Consider the following 27,383-nt stretch of genomic DNA (forward strand, 5'->3'; position numbering starts at 1 on the left):
GATGCCAACAATGCCATGCATTAAAGGGCTCCCTTTCAGCTTATGATGATTCTCACCCCTCCTTAACTACCCTTCCCATGCTTATGGGTGGGTGGGTTCCTGGGAGCCCTGTTTGTGCAATGTGCTGTAATTCAAGCGTTAGTTGATTGAAGCTGCAGATGGCTCATCCTTGGTAGAGCAAATGTACCACTCTAGGCAGTGAGACTTTCTTCATGGAGCTGAAAGTGTGATGTGTGATCCTGGGAGTTTTGGGCAGCCATTTTGTGTCCACCACATGCAACGGGCAGCTGAGAAATCTATTCCTCCCAGGAAAGGAAAGAGGCTGAGAGAAGCAGAGACATCCCAGAGCGCCCACAGCTCCTGCTGGCCTTTCAGTTCTGACTCCCGATGCTCACTCAGCTACACTTCTGCTCTCAGATTCTGAGATGCCTTGTATTTTTTATCATCAATCCCTTCTTTCTGCTTAAGCCAGCTTGGGTTAGGTTTCTATTATTAGAAACCCAGAGTCCTAATATAGTGACGAATAAATAGATTCACTGAAGTCTTACTGTCCTTTGCTTTCACATGTGCTCTCTTGACTTGCACTCTCAGGACAAGCTTTCTTTCACCAGCCTTTGCTCAACAGCAGCATATCTTGTTGTTTCATACATCTGAGTGTCACAGTCTCCAAAACCTCTCTTTGCCCCTTTCCCCAGAGCCCATCCCAGCTTTCTTTGGCTTCTCTTTCCTTTCTGTCCTTGAATGAAATGCTAACGAAGAAACACAGAGAGGCTGGGAGTATAATTTATATATGCCTGAGGCTTATGAACAGATAATGGGTTCATTAGCCCAAATCTCCCAGGATCTGTGATACAAAGGGATAGGAAACACGAAGCCTTAAAAAGGAATATGCTCTTCAGATCTTCTCATGGTAAGCCTACTCTAGGCGGCCAAGGATATTCTGGAGGCCACACAAGGGATAAGGCCACCCTTGTGGAAGGGACCCTCGACACCCCCAGTGTCAGCTGTGCCCGCTTTTCCTTGCTCCCTATTGCCTCAGCTACACTAGGCTCTGCCAGAGGGACATTAAGCCACTGCAGCCTTTATAGCTTGAAGAGGCCACTGCTGTGATTCGAAAAATCACAAACCTGGGATCTTCAAAGAGAAGTTCCTTCTTGCTGACAGGATCATGTATGGAAAGTAGGTGGAGAAACCTGAACGCTCAAAACTCTGAAAGGGACTCTAAAAGGCAGGTAAACTAGTCCTAAACCAGTGGCAGTTTTATTCCAAGAGCTAAACTAAAAATAACCTGACACTTCACCATAGCATGCCTGCCTGGCTCTGATGTGCAGAACAAATGCTGAAATATAGGCTGCTGCTGTTATTTCCAACAATTTTAGGTCCACTGATGTCAAGAGGAATTGAGAGATTTGAAAGTGACAATCAGCTAGGAAGGCAATCACTCATTGTTCAGTTTATTAGGCCAATGCTTTATGTCTCAAAGAGATACTGATTTATTTGGTCTCTTCACAAGTAGCATACCAAGGTAATCAGGGTGAGGTATTGGCTTCATTCTGATGACACTTGGTAATTATGCTTTTTGGATGTCTTACTTGTATCAGTAATAGGTCTTGTTCATTTTTTTTGGTCACCCTTTATTAGACTAGGATCTTTGAGAGCAAGAATCATTTTTTCATCTTTATCCAGCTCTATATCTCTAAGACCTAACAAGGCCGGGCAATTTAGAAAGCTCTCACTAAAATATGTATTGGATAAAGGAATAAATAATAGAAAAATAGCAAAAGTCCACTCTTATGATGAAGGTCTGGGAAAGCATTTTTAGATGCTGGGAGGGATTGGGGGCAGGAAGAAAAGGGGACGACAGAGGATGAGATGGCTGGATGGCATCACCAACTTGATGGACATGAGTTTGAGTGAACTCTGGGAGATGGTGATGGACAGGGAGGCCTGGTGTGCTTCGATTCATGGGGTTGCAAAGAGTCAGACATGACTGAGCGACTGAACTGAACTGAATGGTTGAGTCTTCAAGGAGTCATAGGAGTTGGGAAAGCAGAAATGCAAACAGGAGGAGACTGAATGTTCCAGCCATTTGAAATTCCCATCAAGGGAATTAAGAATGGTTCAATATGGCATGGGGGTGAGGGGAAGGGAACAAAGCTGAAAAGAGGGGCAGGGGCCAGAAGGACCTTACACACACTCTGCTGAAGAATTTGAATTTCAAGTTCCAGGTGATAGGAGTCATGAAAAGATGTTCAACAGGAGAGGAACCTAATGAGCTTTTCTTGCAGCAGTGGTCTTTGGCAGCCACATGGAGGGTAAGTGATGGTGGGGATGGACTGGGGTCAAGAAGGGATTGCAGAGGTCAGCAATCCCTCCCTTGCAGCTAAATGCACTGTGTAGTCAGTAACTCAGGTGAGAGGTGATGATGGTCTGACCTACGGCTGAAAAGGTCTGTTTCTGCCCTGTTCCTCCCACTGTCAGTTTCTCATACCACCTACACCATCACATCCTGCTTCAGGACGTGGGCCTGGGGATGCTGAGTTGTACCAGAAAATGCCAACCATACTGGGGCTTGGCAAACACTTTCATCTTCACTGGGCCACCCCAAAAGGCAAAGTGGCATTTTCCAGAGGCCCACACACAGAACATCTCCCAGCAGAAAAAAAAAAAAAAAAAGAGCTGAATGACTCTTTTTGGTGCCACAGTCTTTGCATGACCTCACTCCTCCCAGCAGGTACTATGCCCACCTGCCACATTGTACTTTTTTAAGAAAGGAAATAAAAAAGAACAGGTAAAGGGGAAAATGGAGAAGAGGAAGGTAGTGAAGGTGCAAAATAGATGTTAAGGACCCTTTATCACATTATAAATAAAGAAAAATTAAAGCAATTGCAAGAAAGAAGCTGTTTACATTTTGTGGCTCATTACCAGGATTCAAATTGTATAAAGGAGATTAAGGATAGATGCGATGGTTATTTGCTCAGCTTACCTACAGAGGAAAAATAAGCTCTCCCTTCAGACTCTAGCACAGACCTGATGGGAGTAAAAAGGAGCAAACCTCTTCCCATGGGACCATGGTTTTCTACCTTAGCTATACATTAAAACTAACTGATAATGTAAATAAAAAGTTACTGTTGTCTGAATCATAGATTCTAATTTAACTGGTCTACACTGTGGTCTTAGAAATGGTTCTTTTTATTGAATTCCCTGGGTGATTTGAATGTATAGGTGGGCTGAGAATCATTCCTGTAGACCAGGGTTCAGCAAAGTTTTTCTCTAAAAGGCCAGAGAGTAAAAGTTTTAGGCTTTCTGAGCCAAGTGTCATCTGTTGCAACTATTCTACCCTGCTGTTGTAGCATCAAAGGAGCCACAGACAAGATGTAAATGAGTGTATGGGGCTGTGTGCTAATAAAGCTTTATTGACAAAAACAGACAGTGGGCTGGATTTGGCTCATGAGCCATAATTTATTGACCCTTGCTCTAGAAGCACATTCCAAAGGAGGGCTGGATTGTTCAGGTTCCTAAGGCAGGTATGGACAAATCTTCCAGTTTAAAAAAGGCATTTGGAAAACTGTTCTAATTTTAATAAAATGAAATACACTGCTGAGTTCCATGTCATAAAATGCTCAGGTCTTCTGAGGAAGTGAAGCTTTGATGGTTGGCAAAAAGTTACTACCTGTGGTAGCTATCTATGTGGGTTAATTTACATTGAAAATCTGCCAACAAAAGGTTTCTATTTAAACATGTTAGGTCCAACTTAAGGCAAAGCTATCAGGTTAGATCTGGGGAGTGAGAGAAAGAAACAAGTAGATTACTATCTTTTATGAAACCTTTATGCTGTCTGACTTCTCAGGGAGACCATGTGTGGTTTTTGTGTTCTGAAGGAAAAAATCCAAGAGTATAAAAGAGAAAAAAAGTAAAAATAAAAATGGTGGATAGAAGGGCTAGACCTGAAGATAAACACTAAAAATTAGAACATACATCAGGATAGAAAAAATTAAACCCAAGTGAGAAGGACTTCTTTACAAGGTCAGAGAAGTGAACTGGTCGATTGCTATGTTTTGGGGCTTCTCCAAATCCTTTGGCTAGAATTCAGCCATGAGCCTATGTTCTGCTTTAAAGTTTACTCAGCAAACTAGCTTTAATTTATACTATCATTTTATTCTGGAAAATTTCAGAGAGGGCCAAGGCACATTAGAAAATGAACTTTTGCCAAACTATTAAGTTTCTCTCCCACCATCTTTGTTTTTTTTTTTTTAATACATTTATTTATTTATTTATTTATTTTTGGCTGTGCTAGGTCTTCCTTGCTACACGGGCTTTTCTCTGATTGCAGCGAATGGGCCTACTCTCTGTGGTGTGAGCCTCTCATCGTGGTGGCTTCACTTCCTACAGAGCACAGGCTCTAGGGCACATGGGCTTCAGCAAGCTGAAGCACGTGGGCTCAGTAGTTATGGCTCCTGGGTTCTGGAGTGCAGTAGTTGTGGCACACGGGCTTAGCTGCTCTGTGGCATGTGGGATCTTCCCAGACCAGGGATCAAACTGGTGTCTCCTGCATTGGCAGGCAGATTCTTTACCACTGAGCCACCAGGGAAGCCCTCTCCCACCATCTTTGGTTTCATCACTCTCCATAGAAGAGTAGTCAAATGACACCTGGCTACAAGTTATACTCCTGACAAGGCCAGCTGAGCCTGTGTGTGACGCCATGCTCACCTTTATCCTATCGATGTTGGCTTCCATCTTCAGCTGTTCTACCAGTTTCCTGGCTTGTGCTATGCTGGCGGTGTTGTTGCTGGCCATTGGAATGCTGGGTAGGTTTCAGACACACTAGGAAAGAAAACAAGGAGGAAAAATACATCAGAGAAATCACCAGCTGCCAAATGTGTGGGTTCACCATAACTGGGAGATCCCAAAAGAATGAGTGCAGTCAGGCCAGGCTTCTCCAGCCATCTACATCCCCAACCCAGCACTGTGTCTGACGGGCAGGCAGACCAGAGAGATGAGGATTGTTTTTCCTTCTCCCTATTTCTCCCCCTTCCATTCTTTCTTCAGGGGGAATCATTAAATCAGCTAAGACGAACTGCCACATGAAGAAAGCAAGTTATCAAATTTATGAAATTTATTACAGAAGGGGACAACAGAGGATGAGATGGTTGGATGGCATCACCGACTCAATGGACATGAGTTTGAGTAAGCTTCCAGAGTTGGTGATGGACAGGGAAGCCTGGCATGCTGTAGTCCATGGGGTCGCAAAGAGTCTGACATGACTGAGCGACTGAACTGAACTGAATTTATGAAATAAGTTTATGAAATAAATTCAAAGTGGTAAGGGTGACAGTATGCATAATTATTGTTGTCATTTATTGGGCACTGCTATTGTTAGATACTGGAGAAGGAAATGGCACCCCACTCCAGTACTGTTGCCTGGAGAATCCCATGGATGGAGGAGCCTGGTGGGCTACAGTCCACAGGGTCGCAAAGAGTCCGACACGACTGAGCGAATCCTTAGTATTGTTAGATATTGCTTTAGAGAGTGGAGTTCTGTACCTATGTAGATTGTGAGGTGGGTTCTTTGTCTCTGGCTCTGCCAGACCTCTTTCCATCCTTGCCCCCCACCCCCTTCAAATCCTATCCCAATTTCATTTCTTTTCTAATTATTTCTTGACCCCTCCCATCTCACTTTATTCTTGCCGTTCACCTCAGAAAGTATCCTATTCTATTTTCAGTGCCCACTTCCCCCAGATTGTGATCAGGTCTTCCTTCACGTCAAGGTGCCATATGCTGTTTCTGGACTGTCTTGTAAATTTGCCCTTTAGGTCACTGAAGCAATGTCTGAGAGCTGCAATTTAACTAGAGTGCATGACCCCATAAATGAGAAGCATTAAACACTGCTTTAGTCAACACCAGTTGAGTCTTGTTCGGAAGATATTATATTAAAAACCATGACTTCCACTAGCTTTGGGGAATATCTTTATCTAGGGATAAAGTAGGCTCAGGCTACAATTTCAAAAAGGAAAGAAGACACATAGAAAACCTGTAGAAAGAAAAATAAGCCATAATAAATTCAGTACATAGGTTTTTACATATTCATGAAAATCAGGAAACAATTTTTATTTAATTACCAAAAAAGCAAAAGTCTACAAATTATTTTCTTTGGTTTTTATTTCTTGATATCTAGTTCTTCAAGACAACAGAAATAATTAGACAGAACTCTCTGTGGACAAAGAGGTCCCTGCATAGAGACTGTTATTTTATAAAGAATACTGCAAATGCCAACCCAACAGCACACAGTATAAATTGGAAGATAGTTAACTGTTTCAGGGGCTTCTCTAGTGGCTCAGATGGTAAAGAGCCTGCCTGCAATGCAGGAGACCTGGGTTTGATCCCTGGGTCAGGAAGATCCCCTGGAGAAGGGAATGGCAACCCACTCTAGTATTCTTGCCTGGAGAATTCCATGGACAGAGGAGCCTGGTGGGCTACAGTCCATGGGGTCCCAAAGAGCTGAACATGACTGAGTGACTAACACTTTTAACTGTTCTCTCAATTTATTTTCAAAGGGCTTTGAGACAATAAAATGGGAAGGAAGGCTGAAAGAATTTTGAAGCGGAGGATTTCTGAACTCTAGGTTCAAATGCTTGAAGATCAAGGGAGCGATATTGCATATAAAAACAAACAAACAAAAGGGAGGCTTTAACAACAACAATGATTTCATCAGTATGGTTAGGGATGGAATCATTTAAATATAATTTAACCCACAGGTAAATTATATGCCCCAAATCAAACAAACAACTTACAGCCTCGTAAAACTTCACAGGGCCAATCAAAAGAAAGTGAAAGTCGCTCTGTCGTGTCCGACTCTTTGTGATCCCATGGACTATACAGTTCATGGAATTCTCCAGGCCAGAATCCTGGAGTGGGTAGCCTTTCCCTTCTCCAGGGAATCTTCCCAACCCAGGGATCAAACTCACTCATCTAGTAGCATAGCATAACTCTTCCATTCACCCAAAGATGGAAGGAGCCACGATCTACAGGACCATGGAAACCGCTCTGGGAAGTTAATATTTCCTCCAGATTAGAATTTATCACACTAGGGTACAGACTATCACAGAATTTCCAAATCCTCATTGGACCTGAGGGAGCTATGAGACTGGTCAGCTATGATGCTGGCTTTCAGTCTAAACCAGATCACACAGTAACTTGTGGCAGATCCCACAAGTCTCTGGAAGTCTCTGGTATTGGAAGAGCTTGCTTCCAATACCATTTTTCCTTGTCTTCATCAGTGATAACAATTTTTTTTTTTTCTTTTTAACAAAGACCACAAGAACCCTGAATTTTAGTTAGGTATATTTTGCTGAAAAATACACTCCCAGGTTCCCTTGCAGCTTGATATGGTTATTTGACTATGTTACGGCCACTGAGACATAGCAGAAGTGTCCCTGAAGGAAAGGGAGGTGCTCTGTGCCTCCCCTTCCTCTTGCTGCTGGCCTAGAAGGTAGTCATGTTCAGTACAGGGTTCTACCTTGAACAAAAGGCCTAACACTCCAGGATGAGCAGGAAGGGATGGTCCTTACTGATACTGTAGAGCCACCATGTCAGCTGTGAACTGGCTGCCATCTGCGTGAACAGAAATAAGCACCTATCTTGTTTACACCACTATTATTAAGGGTTTCTCTGCTGTTAGCTGACAAATCTGCCATTAACTGATTAAATGATCCATTATTTTCATTTGAGTATCCAGGAAAAGTCTATGTCCTAATGCCTGTTTATGTTCCCTGGAAAAGGCATAGCTGTCCTTAGGAGGCTGAGATGGAAAGCGTGTGAGTTTTCTATTGCTGCTGTAACATATTACTGTAAATTTAGTATTACTAGCTTAAAGAATATAAATTTATTATCTTACAGTTCTGGAAGTTAGAAGTCTGAAATAGGTCCCACTAACCTAAAATCAAGATATTGGCAGATATTCCTTCTGGAGGTCTAAGGGAAAATGTTTCCTTTCCTTTTCTAGCTTCTAAAGATTGCTGACATTCCTTGGCTCTTGGCTTTTTTCTTCATTTTCAAAACCAACAAAAGTGAGTTGACTCCTTTTGATTCTTTATCAGTCCGAGTTCTTCTGTAGTCACCTGGCTTTTTGATTCTCCTCTGCCTCCTTCTTCCACTTTTAAGAACCATTGTAACCACACTGGATCTACTCTGATAATACAGGATAATCTCCTTATCGTTAGGTCAGCTGATTAGCAACCTTAATTCCATTTGAACCTCAAATCCCCTTTGACATGTAACACAACAATCTGCAGGTTCCAGGTACGGGGACACAGACATTTTGGGGGGCCTTTATTCTATCTACCATGGAAGGAGACCTTTGTGCAGGTAGAGAAGTAAAGTGGGAAGGTGGAGTGTTGAGATAGGAAAAGAAGAGGGATGAGACAGGACACAAGTCTAGAAATGCAGGGGAAAGAATACATAAAACCTAAATGGTCTTGAAACCATTTACCTCAGATTGGGACTTGAACCCATGTGCCAGGATTTGAATCTAGCCAAAACCTAGTTTGGGACTCAAACCCACATGGCCAGGACTCAAATCCAGCTAAAACCCTGCTTGGGATTTGAACTCATGATCTTTTAATTAGAACACACTTACCTGATGTCTGAACTTACTGAGGCTCAGGTTGTTTATGTCTCAGAGCATAAGGAATTCAGTGAGAGGCAAAGTGACAGGCAAGAAGTAGATTTACTAATATAGGGTGCTTGTAAGAAATGCCGATGGGCAGGCAAGGGAGCTCTGAGTGGGTTACAATTTATAATGAAAAAGGGTCTTTCCCCCTTTTTCAAGTAGACATAGATGCAGACATAAGGCATACATCACTAGCTCCTCCTTCATATTAGGCAGGAAAGTGCCTGACCCTATGAGGTCAGGGGCTTCCCAGGGGGTGCCAACGGTAAAGAACCCACCTGCCAATGCAGGCAGGAGACATAAGAGATGCAGGTTCCATCCCTGGGTCAGGAAGATCCCCCTGGATGAGGGCACGTCAACCCACTTCAGTATTCTTGGCTGGAGAATCCCATGGACAGAGGAACTGGGCAGGCTACAGTTCTGCTGCTGCTAAGTCACTTCAGTCATGTCTGCTTCAGTACATAGGGTTGCAAAGAATTACACGACTGAAGCAACTGAGCACACATGCACTATGAGGTCTAGAACTGTGGTATGCAGGAAGGGTGGTAACATTTTTCTTCCATCCAATGGCCTGGGGCATATATTGTGGTTTTGCTCATGGTTTTATACTTAAGCAAGCATGCTTCATTGAACAATGTTCCAGTAGGTTTCTCAAGCGATCATTCACTTACAGTGGCCTCCTAAAGTTTCCTAGGTTTCCTTCTCTATCTATAGTCTCCTACCAGGACTTCTACAACTACCTGTATAACGATGCTATTCTATCCCTATCAGTCTTAAGAAAAAAAGGAGACAAAGGGTTTGGTTTGTGCTTTTAGTTTTAGAAAGATCCTGTATATTTTTGTTTTACCATATGACCCCCAAAATCTAGAGCCACTTTTAGAATCACTTAGTGTATTTTCTTTTTTACCTTCAGCTGCTTTCCCACAAAAGCAATGAAGAAATCCCCCTCGCAAAAACTGAAAGAACTAGAGAGTCCTAGACCAGTGTTCCAAAGAAGTATGTAATATTGAGATTTATAAGAAATATATTTGGTCTTTGATCTGTTCTTGGCTCAGAGCTCCTAAAACCCTTGTAATCTCCTATGGTAATAGGAATAAAGGTCTTTTGTTATGTTAATGAGGTGACTTTCGGAAAGCTCTTAAGCAACCTGGGTATGGGGGGGGGAGGGGGCAGAGGCTGTTTGCTAGGAGAACCAACCATGTAATTAGAGGGTTGGAACGTTCAGTACCTACCCCCCTCCCACCCCAACTTTCTGGAGGGGAGAAAGGTTGGAGGTAGAACCAATAGCCAGTGGCCAATGATTTAATTAATTGTGACTGTATAAAGGAGGCTCCATAAAGACTCAAAAGGACACAGTGTGAGAGCTTCCTGGTTGATGAATTCGTGATGATCCTGGAAGAGCGGTCTACCTAGAGAGGGTACTGGAGCTCTGCACACTGTCCCCACATCTTGCCCTTTCATCTGGCTGTTTCTGAGTTACATTCTTTTATAATTAACTGGTAACCTAGTGTATAAAATGTTTCTCTGAGTTATGTAATAGTAAATTAGTCAAATCCAAGTACTTTGTATTTTCAAATATTTTGTTAAAGATTTTTGCATCAGTCTTCATGAGATTATTGCTCTCTTCAGCTTTGCTTTTCTTTTTCTTTATTCCTTCTTTCTTTCTCCCACTCTCTCTCCTTTTTTATCCTCCTACCTCTCCTTAGCTTTGGTGTCAGGATAATGTTGCTGCTGCTGCTAAGTCGCTTCATTCTTGTCTGACTCTGTGCGACCCCATAGACGGCAGCCGACCAGGCTCCCCCGTCCCTGGGATTCTCCAGGCAAGAACACTGGAGTGGGTTGCCATTTCCTTCTCCAATGCATGAAAGTGAAAAGTGAACGTGAAGTCGCTCAGTTGCGTCCAACTCTTAGTGACCCCGAGGACTGCAGCTTACCAGGCTCCTCCGTCCATGGGATTTTCCAGGCAAGAGTACTGGAGTCAGGATAATGCTTGCCTCTTAAAATGAACTGGGAAGAGTTACATCCTCTTCTATTTTCTGGAGGGTATTATGTAATACTGCTGCTGCTAAGTTGCTTCAGTCGTGTCTGACTCCGTGTGACCCCATAGACGGCAGCCCTCCATCCCTGGGATTCTCCAGGCAATAACATTGGAGTGGGTTGCCATTTCCTTTTTCCAATGCTAGTGTATGCCAAATATTTTGATAGAAACCATTGATGATATCATCTTGTATCACCAAAACCAAGGAGGAGGTCATGGGAAACTCTGATTTATAGCCAGGTAGGGGTAGTGGGGAGAAGGCAGTCTTGTGGGATTCAACCTTTAACCTATGGAACCAGATGCTGTCCCTGGGCAGACAGTGTGAGAATTAAAGAATTAAGTTAAATTGCAGGACAGTCAACTGCATGAGAGGATTGCTGTTTGGTGTGAAGGGTACCTGCATGTCAACATACAGTTCAGATCTCAATTGCAAGCCCAGGTTGTACTTCTGACTGACTGGCTATAATTTTTTTGAGTATATACCTAGTTTACATCCAGTAGAGTTGTCGGATCATTGGGTAAGCTTATTTTAATTCTTTGAGGGACAGCAATACTGTTTTCCACAACAGCAGTGCCATTTTACATTATCACTAAAAGTACATAAGGGTTCCAGTTTCTCCTCATCCTCATAAACACTTTATTATCTTTTTTTTTTTTTTGAAAGTAGACATCTTAATAGTGTGAGGTAGTATCTCATGCAGTTTGATTTGCATTTCAATGATTAGTGATGTTGAGCACCTTTTCATGTGTTCATTGGCCATTTGGGTATCTTTTTTGGAAAAATGTCTATTCAAGCCTTTTGCCCATTTTATAATAAAGTCAGGTTTGCTACTATTGAACTTTAAGAGTTTTCTATATATTCTGGATATTAACCTCTAATCAGACATATGGTTTGGAAATAGTGTACTGTGATGCGTAAAAGTTTTTAATTTTTGTGAAGTCCAATTTTTCTATTTTTTCTTTTGTTGCCTATGTCTTTGATGTTACAGCCAGGAAATCACTGCCAACTCCATTGCTGTGAAGGTTATGCTCCATTTTGTTTTGAAGGAGAGAAGAATATACTAACCTCAAAATATATCACGATGGTATATTGATGATATTGAATTAAAGTTATTTAAGAAAACAGTCACGAAAGAAGAACACTTTCACTCTCTTTATCCCCTTGAAACCAAGAAATAAGTCTCCCATATGAAAGTACCCACCCTCTACCAGAAGGTAGAAGTTATCCTCATTGCCAGAGATGGGGAATTCAGGGCCAAGAGGGCTGTATCAACAAACCTTGTAACCTCTTCCTTAATTTGCTACCCCAAACCTGAACTCTGTTGTCTAGTCAATTCTTCACAAACATATTGTTTCCCTGGCTAAAAGGTATAAAAGCTGCCGCTTTGGTCACTTCTTTGAGTCTCATATCTTTATGGGCTGTTGTATGTACAAAATCAAATTTGGTTTTCTCCTGTTAATCTTATGTCAATTTAATTATTAGAGTAATCAAAGAAGTAAGAATGGAAGAAGGGGAAAGTGTTCATCCTCTACAGCTTAGGTGCCCAAAATGGGGCTTTCCCCTGGCTGGACACTGTTCACCTTTGGGCTGCTGCAGTGGAGAGATCCTGGGACCTCTGGCAAGTGCTGGCAGAAGGAAAGAATTCTTACCCAATCAGTCTCCCAGATCTCAGCTTGCAACATGTGGTAGAAGTGAGAATGGTTAAGAGTTCTTTTCTTTTTCTAAATTCAGATTAGTAGGAGAAAATATTTGTATGAGTTAGTTTTTTAGGTAGAGCAACTTGTAAAGATTTGTTATGAGTATGCTTGCTATCTATTGATTCCTTTTCTTCTAGAGATGGTGATTGCTTTCCTTTTCCTCCAACTTTTGTGTCATTTCCCATAAGGAGAAATATCATAGGGTAGAATGCAGGCGTAAGTTCTGTAAGCCTGTTGTTTGAGCTGCCTTCACACCCTGGTAAGTTCATGGTTTTTATCAGACTGGCATCTATTTAGACAAACTTTGCTCTGGGCTCTCTAATGTAAGAGACTAAAGTTTTCCTTTCATCTTGTTCTGTATCCTGAGAGCATGACTCTGTGACCATTAAGAATATTCTCTGGTTTCTGCTAGCCAGGGTGCAAATAATAGCTTGCATATGGTGGCCAGTTGAATAGACTGAATTCCAAGGCACGAAGTCACAAGCATTGTGCTCTTTGTCCAACCGTTTCAGCTTTCAGGGGAGTTTGTCATAAAGGGTCCTTGTCCATAAGGGGTCTTTGTCATCTCAGCCTTCGTTGTCTAGTTAGTGCTGGAGAAGTCTCATTCTATTAGTGCCTGCCTGGTGTTGCAGATTAGTAGGTCTGTGACTAGAGCAGCCTTGTGTTCTTGTCAGAGATTAGAGTCACTCTTTGCAATACACTGTTCTTACTGCCTGGGACAACAAAGGTCTTTGCTTTCTTAGGCTAAATCTGGGAATAAATTTTCTGGATCTTCTGAGGGCTGTATCTTTTGCACTTTCCTTTGGGATGCCTCTTGCATCCATGGTTAAATCATATAAAGGCTTCTTGGTTTGAGTCACTATTGTGATTAATATAAGTTCCTACTCATCAATGATCAGACAAAGGATCCTTTGAACTGGCCATGTTTGAAAAAAAGAGTTTTTTATGGAGGTTCTCACCCATAACAACATCTTACTGGTACCTATGGAAAGACCAAATTAAAAAGAGAACACAATGGAACACAATGGCCATAGCCTTAGCGACTCTCTTAGCAAGATGAAAGAACAGACATTAGACTTAGAACAAAAATTAAAGACCACATCCAACATAAATTCCCCTTCATCTCCTCAGCAACTTCTCTTAGTTCCCCAACTTCTCCATATTCCCCAGAAAATTCCTTAAATACCCAGCCACCTGTTTGAACCTCCCTTTCTCTAAAAGATTTATAGGGAACACTCTGATCTCTAGGTCTCAAATATATAGGTTACTCTTGTAAATGATGAAAGCTAAGAAGTAAATTTAACAGAAGCACCCAGGACGGAGAATAAGGTTCTCTTTGCTATCCCTTACAGCTCCTTGCCTTCTGGGACTCTATCATCAGCCTCTGCCAGCTTCGGGTCTTTTCATACAATGTCCTTTGCCCTTTGCAGATGTATTGTGGACACCCCTACTCCTACCCCATGGACACCACAAAGAATTCATATCCTCTAGAGATCTTTCAAATTATAAAACCCTTTTATCTCCACCTTCAGAAGATCCTACCAAATTTAAAGAGGTATTAAAAAGATTAGTGGCCATTTACAACACTTTTTACAGAGGAAAACAGATGACCAGAATTTCTCCCAGGCCCTCCTATTAAATGGTCAGGAAATGGATCAGCTGGAGGCTGATGTTTAGCAAATGTATCAATATTATGTCTTTTTATATATTATGTGCAAAGGTACACTTAGAAAAAGGAGAACATCCAAAGGCCTTTGTAACATGCTTTGCACAGACTTTTCAAAGGCATACTGCATTAAGCCCTGAAGATCCAGAATATAGAAATCTTTCAATTTCCTCCTTAATAGGAAATTTTCTCCTAAATTTAACAAGGCAAATTCAAAAGTCCTGGATGGATAGTCAACCTCTAACACTGTGATAGAAGCAGCTACCTAATTCTTTAAAGATAGCTTGCAGGAATTCAGGAGAAAAAAGGAATTACAGTCAACAATACTTGATTTATCTGCTTGAATCTTTAGAAAAACAAAAGCATAACTTTGAAAGCAACTCAAAGTCCCCTTAGACCTTTTCCCGTTTGCCTTCAGGTGTTTGCAGATATTATTAAAAAAAAAATCAGGACACTGGAAGTACAATTGCCCTGACTTAAGGGAAAGAAGAAAAAAAATTAAACAGCAATTATCCTGGACTTCTGATAATAAATATACACCAAAATTCCTAGGAGAAAACTTACATTCTTTCCCTGTTCCTTGAAGATGTAAATCTTATTATGTATTTATAATGAAAATACCTCAGAAGGTAAATAAAACACTGCTCACAACTGCCTAAGACACAAGATAAAAAGGGGGTGGGGAGGTTTTTAAAAATATAAACTGCTCTAAAACTCACTTGCCTAAATCAAGTCCACAGTGTTCAAAAGACTGTCAAGGACGATCTTGTCAAGGACAAACACAAACTTAAAAGTCTTTTGCACAAACATTAGTAGAAAGTTTTAGCCATTTGAGAGAGTAACCTTATGTGTTCTGTTTGGCAGAGATATAATTTGAATTCAACTGTTATTTATAAACTAGTGACCCAGATGATCACGATGGTGTGATCACTCACCTAGAGCCAGACATCCTGGAATGTGAAGTCAAGTGGGCCTTAGAAAGCATCACTACGAACAAAGCTAGTGGAGGTGATGGAATTTCAGGTGAGCTATTTCAAATCCTGAAAGATGATGCTGTGAAAGTGCTGCACTCAATATACCAGCAAATTTGGAAAACTCAGCAGTGGCCACAGGACTGGAAAAGGTCAGTTTTCATTCTAATCCCAAAGAAAGGCAATGCCAAAGAATATTCAAACTACCGCACAATTGCACTCATCTCACACGCTAGCAAAGTGATGCTCAAAATTCTCCAAGCCAGGCTTCAGCAATATGTGAACCATGAACTTCCAGATGTTCAAGCTGGTTTTAGAAAAGGCAGAGGAACCAGAGATCAAATTGACAACATCCTCTGGGGCATTGAAAAAGCAAGAGAGTTCCAGAAAAACATCAATTTCTGCTTTATTGACTATGCCAAAGCCTTTGACTGTGTGGATCACAATAAACTCTGGAAAATTCTGAAAGAGATGGGAATACCAGACTACCTGACTTGCCTCTTGAGAAACCTATATGCAGGTCAGGAAGCAACAGTTCGAACTGGACATGGAACAACAGACTGGTTCCAAATAGGAAAAGGAGTACGTCAAGGCTGTATATTGTCACCCTGCTTATTTAACTTATATGCAGAATACATCATGAGAAACGCTAGGCTGGAAGAAGCACAAGCTGGAATCAGATTGCTGGGAGAAATATCAATAACCTCAGATATGCAGATGACACCACCCTTATGGCAGAAAGTGAAGAGGAACTAAAAAGTCTCTTGATGAAAGTGAAAGAGGAGAGTGAAAAAGTTGGCTTAAAACTCAACATTCAGAAAACTAAGATCATGGCATCTGGTCCCATCACTTCATGGCAAATAGATGGGAAAACAGTGAAAACAGTGTCCGACTTTATTTTTGGGGGCTCCAAAATCACTGCAGATGGTGATTGCAGCCATGAAATTAAAAGATGCTTACTCCTTGGAAGGAAAGTTATGACTAACCTAGACAGCATATTCAAAAGCAGAGACATCACTTTGCCAACAAAGGTCCGTCTAGTCAAGGCTATGGTTTTTCCAGTGGTCATGTTTGGATGTGAGAGTTGGACTGTGAAGAAGGCTGAGTGCCGAAGAATTGATGCTTTTGTACTGTGGTGTTGGAGAAGCCTCTTGAGAGTCCCTTGGACTGCACGGAGATCCAACCAGTCCATCCTAAAGGAGATTAGTCCTGGGTGTTCATTGGAAGGACTGATGCTGAAGCTGAAACTCCAATACTTTGGCCACCTCATGCGAAGAGTTGACTCACTGGAAAAGACCCTGATGCTGGGAGGGACTGGGAGCAGGAGGAGAAGGGGACGACAGAGGTTGAGATGGCCGGATGGCATCACCGACTTGATGGACATGAGTTTGGGTAAACTCTGGGAGTTGGTGATGGACAGGGAGGCCTGGTGTGCTGCAATTCATGGGGTTGCAAAGAGTCGGACACCACTGAGTGACTGGACTGAACTGAACTGAACTGAACTGAGTTGTTATTGTACCTGATTCACGGCTCAAGTTTTAGAACAAAAACTATAAAGTCTCTGCAATCTGTCTGCATGTTTACCTATGTCTATAAAAATACGTTATGTATATGTGACATTTCCTACCTCTGCACAGTATTAACAAAATCAGTTTCCAAGTGAGCTGTTATTTTACTGGCTTACACTTTAGCTCTTATGAATTAAGCATCCCTAAAACTCAGAAATATAGAAACCAACTCAAATGTTTTTCAAGTGCATGTGATGTGGGATAATCTCTGCTAAGTAAACACTAGTTTAAGTTTGTTGGTTTAATTAAAATAGACATGTCTTCAGAGTTATCAGCATTAAGTATAATGAAGACATGCAACTTTTATTCTACCTGGGTTTGCGTGTGTTAGTTGCTCAGTCACGTCCAACTCTTGTGACTCGATGGACTGCAGCCCACCAGGCTCCTCTGTACCTGGGTTTACTAGCCAAGTAAGCTCATGATATCCCTGCTGAAAAATTTGTAAACAATAAAAATAACTTAAAATGATGGCTGGCTGTTTTGCTGTTTATGAACTTTTCATGAGTGATCTAGATATGACTGTTGGGAACAACTGAATTCAATAAATGTAAAGTAGGATAAAAATTTTTAAGTGAACTTTTCAATAATAATTATGTTTTAAGATGTCATCTTCAATAGTTTCCCAAATGTCTTTGGTAACTTACATTCTTAGAGTTTTGCTCAGTTAAATTAAATGATAGAAATTTACTGACTATCTACATAATTTCCAAATGAGATAAGACACAGGAGTATCAATTCTTGAACTTTTGGTTTCTTATGACAGAGAAAGTGAAAAGATATTTGGGCCTATTAGTAAACATATGTATCACATTGAAAGGTTACAATACAAAGAAATGTGTTTCCAGAAATTATAAAATATACTCATAAATTTGCCAATCCAAGAATATTGGTATAATGTACATAACTGCTTACTTCTTGGTTTTTACTAGAAATTAATGCTTTTAAGAATTAAAAACTCTAATTAATAAATGAAATTACTAAAGATAATAAGAAAAACATCTCTATGCAAGGAAAGTTGGTTGCATTTAGGTAAAAAATGGTATGAGGTATGAAGATGCATTTTTGTTAAGAAAAATGAAGATAATTTTATCCTAAACTAAGGTTGGTTATTTCACAATGGGAGAAAGAGAAACAAAGACAAACTAAATTGAAAATAGAAAGTTGGGAAGTGAGAAGGAGAGAATTTTATCTTGTGCAATCAAGTTGGCTAAAATATAAGAGTTTAAAAAACAAGCTTTAATATCAATAGTGTGCTCATGTAAAATTCAGTTCAGTTTAGTCACTCAGTCATGTCCAACTCTTTGCAACCCCGTGGACTGCAGCACACCAGGCTTCCTTGTCCATCACCAACTCTAAGAGCTTGCTCAACTCATGATCATTGAGTTGGTGATGCCATCCAACCACCTCATCCTCTGTCGTCCCCTTCTCCTCCTGCCTTCAATCTTTTCCAGCATCAGGGTCTTTTCAAATGAGTCAACTCTTCACATGAGGTGGCCAAAGTACTGGAGTTTCAGCTTCAGCATCAGTCCTTCCAATGAATATTTAGGACTGATTTCCTTTAGGATGGACTGGTTGGATCTCCTTGCAGTCCAAGGAACTCTCAAGAGTCTTCTCCAACACCACAGTTCAAAAGCATCAATTCTTTGGTGCTCAGCTTTCTTTATGGTCCAACTCTCATATCCATACATGACTACTGGAAAAACCATAGCTTTGATTAGACAGACCTTTATTGGCAAAGTAATGTCTCTGCTTTTTAATATGCTGTCTAGGTTGGTTATAGCTTTTCTTCCAAGGAGTAAGCGTCTTTTAATTTCATGGCTGCAGTCACCATCTGCAGCGATTTTGGAGCTCTCCAAAATAAAGTCTATCACTATTTCCATTGTTTCCTCATTTATTTGCCATGAAGTGATAGGACCGGATGCCATGATCATAGTTTTTTGAATGTTGAGTTTCAAGCCAGCTTTTTCACTTTCCTCTTTCACTTTCATCAAAGGCTCCTCAGTTCTTTGCTTTCTGCCATAAGATGGTGTCATCTGCATATCTGAAGTTATTGATATTTCTCCCAGCAATCCTGATTCTGGCTTGTGCTTCATCCACTGTGCTTATATTTGTATGTTATGTTATATTTGTATGTTATAAAATATACAAGTGTGTTTTATAATATATGTATAGGTATATTCCAGAAATTATATGAAATTTCTAGAAATCTGGTATGTCCAGGCATAATGTGATCACTAGTTATTATCTTAGAATGTATGTTACAGAAATAACAAAATTTCCTTGTTAATAGTATTGTAATGAGCTCTTATTAGATCTTTAATCCTGGACATTTTAAAGTCTTTTGTCATTTACAGTTATTGTTTTATTTTGATGACTTTCACAAATCTGTTTCATATTCAGAGAAATTCATGGAAAGGCCTCTGAGGAGTTCTGTGGATTACAGGCTTTTGACAACTTTCAGAGAATACCACTGAATCAGGTAGGGATTTATAGAACTCTAAGGAAAACTGGATTCATAAAACTGCTAACCAAAGATCAAGATCAAGAATTAACTACATGGGATGGAATGAAGATGATTATAATTTTTATGACTTTTTGTTTGAAACATTGCTAGTTCTTTAATGTTTTGTTTTTCCAGATTCAAAGAAAATTTTTTTTTCTTTTCTCAAGCTATTTAAGACTTAGAGCAATTTGGTAAAGTATAACTTTGTGAACAAAGATGAAGCATTTACTTTTTCTCCCTATTTCATCCCTCCAGAATTAAGAAATTCTCAGTGAGTATTCTTATTTTCACGACAGTATAATTATTTGCACAAATTCAGTAAGAATTTGTTCTCCTTATAACAGGACACAGTTATAAACATTGTTTATGTTACCAGGGCTTTGATTAGAATGTCTTATTTAAGAGAGACATACTGCTGCTGCTGCTGCTAAGTCACTTCAGTCGTGTCCGACTCTGTGCGACCCCATAGACGGCAGCCCACCAGGCTCCCCCGTCCCTGGGATTCTCCAGGCAAGAACACTGGAGTGGGTTGCCATTTCCTTCTCCAATGCATGAAAGTGAAAAGTGAAAGTGAAGTCGCTCAGTCGTGTCTGACCCTCAGCGACCCCATGGACTGCAGCCTACCAGGCTCCTCCATCCATGGGATTTTCAGGCAAGAGTACTGGAGTGGGGTGCCATTGCCTTCTCTGATAGAGAGACGTACATAGATTCAAATATGACCAGAAAGCTTTAAGGAATTAAGGTTGACTTTATGGAGCCAATAAAGCCCTTTGGAAAAATTAGCCAATCCTGTTTACAAGGTTCCTGGCAGCCTTGTCTGGTGAGTAAGGAAGGTTACCTCTTGGCAAGCCTGGGAACCTTAGGATATTTTGCAGATCTCAAAAAGAGAAAAACGCATGCAAATCTACAGGTACTGCAGGCAAAGTTTGATGGAAAATCTTTTGCATGGCTTCCTAGCCTAGAGAGGCTTTTAAGAGTTTAATCTGAGATTTTTTATAAAAAGTTTCAGCAAAGCAAACTTTGAAAGAGTCTATATGGTTAATATTATTCTTGCTGCACTTAAGTAAATAATCAGGCAAAGTTTATTGTGAACAAGTTAGTCTTATTATGGTTATCTCTGATGGAAATGGAGGTAATTATAGTGAAAAGTTTTCCTCCCCGACATTTTCTTCTAAGAATTTTATAGTTTTAGCTCTTACGTTTATGTCTTTGATCCATTTTGAGTTAATTTTTGTATATGGTAAGGGTCCAACTCTATTATTATTAACTTTTTTTTTTGCATGTGGATATCTAGTTTTCCCAGCACCATTTGTTGAAAAGATTGTTCATTCTCTACTGAATGGTCTCATCAATGTTGTTGAAAACTATTTGTCTATATATGTGAGAGTTTATTTCTGGTCTCTCTATTCTATTATATTGGTCTATCTTTATGCCAATGCCATACTTTTTTTATACTACTTTAGCTTTGTTGTAAGTAAACTGTGAAATGTGAGTCCTCCAACTTGTTCTTTTTCAATATTCTTTCAGCTATTCAGGGCCCTTGACATTCCATACAAATTTTAGGATGGCTTTTTTTATTTCTACAAAAAATATTGCTGAAATTTTAATACAGAGTGCATTGAATCTGTAGATTGCTTTGAGTAGTACTGACATTTTAACAATATTGTCTTCCAATCCATGAACATGGGATGTCTTTCCATTTATTTATGTCTTCTTTGTTTGAGCAGTGTTTGCAGCTTTTATTGTATAAGTTTTTTATCTCCTTATTTAATTCCTAAATATTTTATTCTTTTTCATGATATTGGAACTGGAATTGTGTTCTTAATTTCCTTTCCAGATTGTTTATCATCAGGGTATAGAAATGCTATACCACTGATTCTTAATGGGGAAGAGGAAACTCTTTGTCTTCACTCCTACCTGAGTTACCTGAGTTGAGAGTAATTGCACGCAAGGAGTGGAGAAGGCAATGGCACCCCACTCCAGTACTCTTGCCTGGAAAATCCCATGGATGGAGGAGCCTGGTAGGCTGCAGTCCATGGGGTCGCTAAGAGTTGGACACGACTGAGCAACTTCACTTTCACTTTTCACTTTCATGCACTGGAGAAGGAAATGGCAATCCACTCCAGTGTTCTTGCCTGGAGAATCCCAGGGACAGGGGAGCCTGGTGGGCTGCTGTCTGTGGGGTCGCACAGAGTCGGACAGGACTGAAGTGACTTAGCAGCAGCAGCAGCAGCAGCAGCATGCAAGGAGAAGTATTGTTGAGGAGAGGTATGCCTTGTGAATACAATGAGGCCAAGAAAAAGTGTTGACAGAATCCTGTTAGATGCTTAGGCAGTTTCAACTTAGACAAGTATCTTAGGCAAGCACAGATATTCTTTGCTAATGTTTCTGTTTCATTTTACATGTAACCCAAACTAGGCAGAAACTATTTTTCTAAGAGGGAAGGGAATGGTTTAAATACACTGACAACTGAAATAGCTAAAAGAAAAAGTAAAACTGTCCTGAAAAGATCATGCAGACAAAGCTTTAAAATACACACACACACATTTCTTAAAAATAAGCAACAATAACAAAAAACCCTTTTAGTTAATAAGATCAGATCAGATCAGATCAGATCAGTCGCTCAGTCGTGTCCGACTCTTTTCGACCCCATGAACTGTAGCACGCCAGGCCTCCCTGTCCATCACCAACTCCCGGAGTTCACTGAGACTCACGTCCATTGAGTCAGTGATGCCATCCAGCCATCTCATCCTCTGTCGTCCCCTTCTCCTCCTGCCCCCAATCCCTCCTAGTACCAGAGTCTTTTCCAATGAGTCAAGTTAATAAAAAAGGGAGATTAATTTCTATAGACCACTCCCCCCTCAGGCTTCCCTGGTAGCTCAGTTGGTAAAGAATTTTCCTGCAATGCAGGAGATGCCGGTTCGATTCCTGGGTCCTGAAGATCTCCTGGAGAAGGGATAGGCTACCCACTCCAGTATTGCTGGGTTTCTCTGGTGACTCAGCTGGTAAAGAATCTGCCTGCAATGTGGGAGACCTGGGTTCGATCCCTGGGTTGGGAGTATCTCCTGGAGAAGGGAAAGGCTACCGGCTCCAGTATTCTGGCCTGGGGAATTCCATGGGCTCGCAAAAACATGATAGTGACTTTCACTTCACCCTATCAGCCTAGTCTGGACTGCTTTTCTGATGTACTGCAGTTTACCTTTGCAGGGGCCCAGCCTGGCAACCAAGTTATGGCACAGAATATGAGTGGTTACATATCCCTGAATTTGAATCAGGAACTATAACGCTGCAGATAAATTCTTTCAGAATCCTACAGCCAGTATCTCTTCTTAAAATTCTAAAAATCTACCCTCAGGAAATTCGAAATTTAATCTATTCTCCAAGCCTCACACTAGAACCACAGGCAGCAGTTCTCAGCCAAGCGAGGTATCATCCAACATGAGGCATTTGGAAATGTGTGGGGAGTGGGTGGGTTCTGACGATACCTAGGGGCTACTGGCATTTAGTGAGCAGAGGCAGGAACTCTTCATGCCCTGTAGAATGTCAGGCAACAATGAATCACACTGTTTAAAAGGCCCACAGTACCCTCAATGAGAAAGGACTTTGAAAAAAATAGCCATAGAGTCATGCATGAAAAAATCTGCTCAAAGAAAGAACTCCATAAGAAAAGGTTCAACTCACTGGGCTTTTATGCTTATGTCTTCTGATCTGTATTACCTTCCCAGTGAAGAATAAGTGCTCATAATTCTCATTAGCATTATTTTGCTTTACAGAAATTTGGTCCATGTTAATTTTTTAAAAGAGCATAGTCTCTTTTTTGCAATGTACTGGTGGAATGAGGTTATTCTGAGTTATATCTGCCAGTGAGGGGAAAAACAAACAACAAAAACCCCTAGAACAATTAGCTTGTGTGTGAGGGATCAGTGGAATTTTGCAAGAATGTCCTAATTATCCCACCTGGATTCCAAACCTAAGAATAATAACAGAATACATTTTATTCTTTTCAACTGAGGACAGTAGACTTCCATCCCTGAGGGTCAGGCTTGTTATAGAATGATAACCATCAGATGGTTTTCTTTCTCTAAAAATACATCCAGTATTTTAATTTCTTTTAGGAGGAATCTTTCTGTTAAGAAACTATATATTTTCTTGTCACTTAGGCTTGGGAATAAACACACAACCCCTTATTTCCGTAGCACAAAGATAAATAAATGTTTTGATCAGGGGATCTTTGCCTTGGAGACTGTAGGTTAATCGTGGAGGATTCCATTCTTTTCATACTTTAATAGTGTTTTTTAAGCATGGATCCAGGCAGGCTTCCCTGAGGCCTTTCATTTTAATTATAACTGTGTGTTTCTCTGAACTGTGTTTTGATATTTGCAGTAGGTGCTGAGGGGGTTTGATTTATTTGTTTTGTATATTTTCAGGTTACAATTACATTGGGAATAAAACAAACAATTTCTAAGTCTAGAAAACAAATTAGAGGTTTATAGCCTTCCAGTCACTTGATGATATCTATATTATTCTCATTTGTCAGTTAGCCCTAGCATTGGTGATTGGTTAGTAATTAATTTTAAATTAGAGGACTAATTTCAAACTGGGCTTCCCTTGTAGATCAGAGGGCAAAGAATCTGCCTACAAAGAAGGAGACCCAGGTTCAATCCCTGGGTTGGGAAGACACCCCTGGAGAAGGAAATGGCAACCCACTCTAGTATTCTTTCCTAGAGAATTCCACAGACAGACCATGGGGTCGCAAAGAGTCAGACATGACTGACCAACTAACACATAACACACAATTTCAAACTATTCCAATTTAGAATTTTTCAGAGTTTCTACAATTAGTCAGCTGAAAAAATGTATTTGTTAACTGTTCAGACCTACAACCAAAGTTTGGGCTTGGTCATTCTGTGACTCATTTTTTGATCCTTACTCTAATTTATCCTGCAACAAGTATGTCATCATCAAATGGATTAGATTCTATATAGGAAGGACTGCTAAATATTCTTTCCTGTAAAGGTCCTTCAGAGTCAAAACACTAGTAAATGTATGAATAGTGGCTACACAATTGTTAGGTAGGTAGGATAGGAAACAGGAGTCCAAAATGGTGGTGGCTAAAAGACAAGGAAGGGAAAAGCCCGCGAAAATAGAACAAAGGAAGGTCCGAGGACCGGAGTGAGGACTTCAGGTAGAACAAACAGCACTCCTGGCTGGCCCACTTTGCATAGGGCAGGCCCAGAGGGAGGAAAAACATAGAAAAGGAGGAGCCAAAGGGCTCGCTCCCCCAGTCCCCCCAGCCCAGCTGGGGCGATTTTCCTGCTATTATCTAAATAAAATAGAGCTGTAACACAGAGGTGTAACACTGATTTGTCTAAGAGCTATAACACGGTCCGTTTGAGACCTGAGAGCTATAACACGGTCTGTCCAAGACCCAAGAGCTGTGACGTGTCGAGGGGGCTTTAATGTCGGTGACTCCAAACCTTTGTTGTGGACCAGACAGAACCCAGGAGCATACACTCGCCTGACACAATGAATCAAATAAGAATTGTAAAATACCCTGCCAGGTTTCAGGGTGGCTTTTCGTCAGGCATTATCCTCTCATACCAGTTGGCCATTTTGACTTATTTGAAAATAACAAAAGAGCACATTGCAATCTCTACTCCTCAGCAAACACCAAACTCTTTTTTGGTTCTCCAGCCACAAGGGATATTTAAAACCAATAAAGGATTTATTTGTGAAGCTGGTTGCTTTCCCCTCAACACTTTGAAGGCCCAGGGCATTGGGGGTAGAATTTGTGTTGCTCGCTCACTTTTTCCCAATCATATGTTTCAACAATTGGAGATGTTGCAAAGATTTCTTTTGGATATCACAGTGTCGTGGTTTCACTCGCCTTTGCTCATTTTTGAGGAGCAGTATAAGGTTCAGACAGGAGACAAGTACAGAGCAAGTGGGGGGAACAGAGAGGAGGTAGGGTAGGGTATGTGTACACAGGCTTAGGAATGCAAGGACTTGGAGACAGAGGTTGTAGAATGATATGGACTCCAGGAGGTGTGGGTGAGCATCAGGGAGAGGGTGGAGAGAGGCAGGGACTGGGAGGAGTTCACTGGCAGCCAGAATCCAGAAAGCCAGACTCCACAATACTGGATTAAGTGAAGAATTTGTAAACAAAGCAAAACAGGAGCCCTCCAAGTGACTTTCTTCTCCTCCTGTCCGTATCTTTAAGGGCTTCCTATTTCTGAGAAATTGATTTTACAAGCCTAAATCTCTGTTCTATCAGCAGAGGACTAGGAACTCAGACTAAAAGTGAATATTAGTTTATAAACCAAGGGCTTTCCATGTGCCAGAAACCAGGCCAAGTGCTCTAGAACATTATCCTATTTAATCCTCACAACAATCCTAGGGAAGTAATAAGCACCACATCCCTAGTTGAAAGAGACTAAGTCAGAATGTGAGCAAGAAGCCTGTTTCTAAAGCAAGCTCCCCAGGGAAAGGTTTTTCCTTTAGCCTATCTCAATTCACATTTTTAGAGGCAGCAGACTGATCCTGATCTGGGAGCTAAGGCATAGGTTGGCCATTTTCACAAACGAATAGTGATTTTTACGGTCTGTGCAGCTACAGGGAGAGCTAAGACGAATGAGGGCTGGTGTGGAAGCCACACCAATCGAAAGCACTCTGGGGCCAAGAGGGAAGAGAATGAACCAAGGAAGCAATCAATCCACTGTGTACTATTTCCATGAGGCTTTTCTGGGATGGTACCAATTTCCAAATGGGAGAAAGACAAGATCATGTCTGACTTCCTCAAATCAGCATGGGAACCGTCTAGGCTGTGGAGGTGGACAGTAAGACATGGCAAGCTTCCCTCTCTCATTTGCTGCCAGAAAACATTATTTGAAATGACAACTCTCCACTTGGCAGTAAACTGTTGTTTTCAAAACAACATCTCCACAGACGCAAGCGTTCCTCTTGCAAAGAGGATCATTGGTTAGCTGCTTTTAATGACCTTGACAAACACAAAACCCTTGAAACACGCTGACTCAAAGTCATGGATTTCATGGAATTTTAAAAAATGAAACAGGAGTGAATAGGCCATGTTGCAGCTCAAGAAATGACATTTAAGCTTTTAGTTCTTATCTGAGTCTTGGACCAGGAAACGGCTTGTGTCCACAGATGGGAGCCAACATTTTTAGATGTTAGATGGGCTTTGTTCACTCCAAAGAAACAAGATTAGTATTTTATATGGCGTATGTTGAATTTTCTTTTCTTTTTAATATGGAAGTCCAGACCACAAATCGCTAGGGTTTCAACAAAGAGAAATAATGAAACTGTTCCCACAGAAATGGCTCTGTGAACCTACTGACATCTAATACTCCACCACAACAGGAAAGGCAGATCGGATAGGCAGCAGCCTTCTGTTTTTTTTGTAGGAAATTACCTATTGGTTAATTAATTTCTTTAAAAAAAAGAAAAACAAACAAACCCACAGCTTTAATCTTGCAAGGAAGACTTGCCCCTCTGGACTTCCTGGCCACTGCTTATATGGCTCCTTACAAAATGGTAACACCAGAAGTCCCTTGGCTGAGCTCCCCAATGCATACATGCATGCTAAGTCACTTCAGCCAAGTCCAACTCTTTGTGACCCTATGGACTGCAGCCCACCAGTCTCTTCTGTCCTTGGGGATTCCCCAGGCAAGAATACTGGAGTGGGTTGCCATTTCTCACTCCAGAGCTCCCCAATACAGCCCCCAATAACAAGCAAACCTCTTCCATTCAGGTTTGTTTTTAATCACGATGTTGTTTGGGAATATTCCCAGTAATGCCAATGAGAGACAGCACAAAAGTAGAAAAACAGAAACTAGGAGAAGATCTGGATTCTAGGCCATGCTGATACTCCCAGCTGTTTACAGCAGGGCAATCATTCAATCTTTCCGGGCCTCCGTGGCTCAGCAGTCAAGTGGGGCTAATAACTCCAAAACTGCACACGTGTGTCTAACATTTGTGACAGCATTTTGAACATTGCGGAGTGCCATACAAGGAGCTGGCATGAATAGAGAGAATGATAGCACCATTTATTTAGCAATTACTAAGCACTGTGTCCTAGAAGGATTACATACATAATATCTCATTCTCACAAGAAGGAACACGGAAAGGAAATCAGGGACTAAGAAAGGCAAAGGGGAAAATCTATGATCACGACCAACTGTGATTATTAAGCAAGAACTTAACAAACAATCCAAAGAGGGAGGGAAACCTTTTTTTGCAGGGGGAGGAGGGTGG

General features: G+C 40.9%; 1 protein-coding gene across 6 annotated transcripts in view; it reads right to left on the reverse strand.

The window, feature by feature from the left end:
• GNG2 (G protein subunit gamma 2) overlaps positions 1 to 27,383 on the reverse strand; it is a 130,845-nt gene that overhangs the window by 18,094 nt on the left and 85,368 nt on the right. For all 6 annotated transcript variants that reach the window (XM_070378080.1, XM_070378078.1, XM_005894545.3 and 3 more), the window contains one exon: positions 4,711 to 4,824. In XM_070378080.1, the coding sequence (XP_070234181.1) occupies positions 4,711 to 4,797 (87 nt within the window). In that variant the 5' untranslated portion in view covers positions 4,798 to 4,824. The remainder of the gene's footprint in view (positions 1 to 4,710; positions 4,825 to 27,383) is intronic.

This window comes from Bos mutus, chromosome 10 (genome assembly GCF_027580195.1).
Source record: "Bos mutus isolate GX-2022 chromosome 10, NWIPB_WYAK_1.1, whole genome shotgun sequence".
Taxonomy (NCBI): Eukaryota; Metazoa; Chordata; class Mammalia; order Artiodactyla; family Bovidae; genus Bos; species Bos mutus.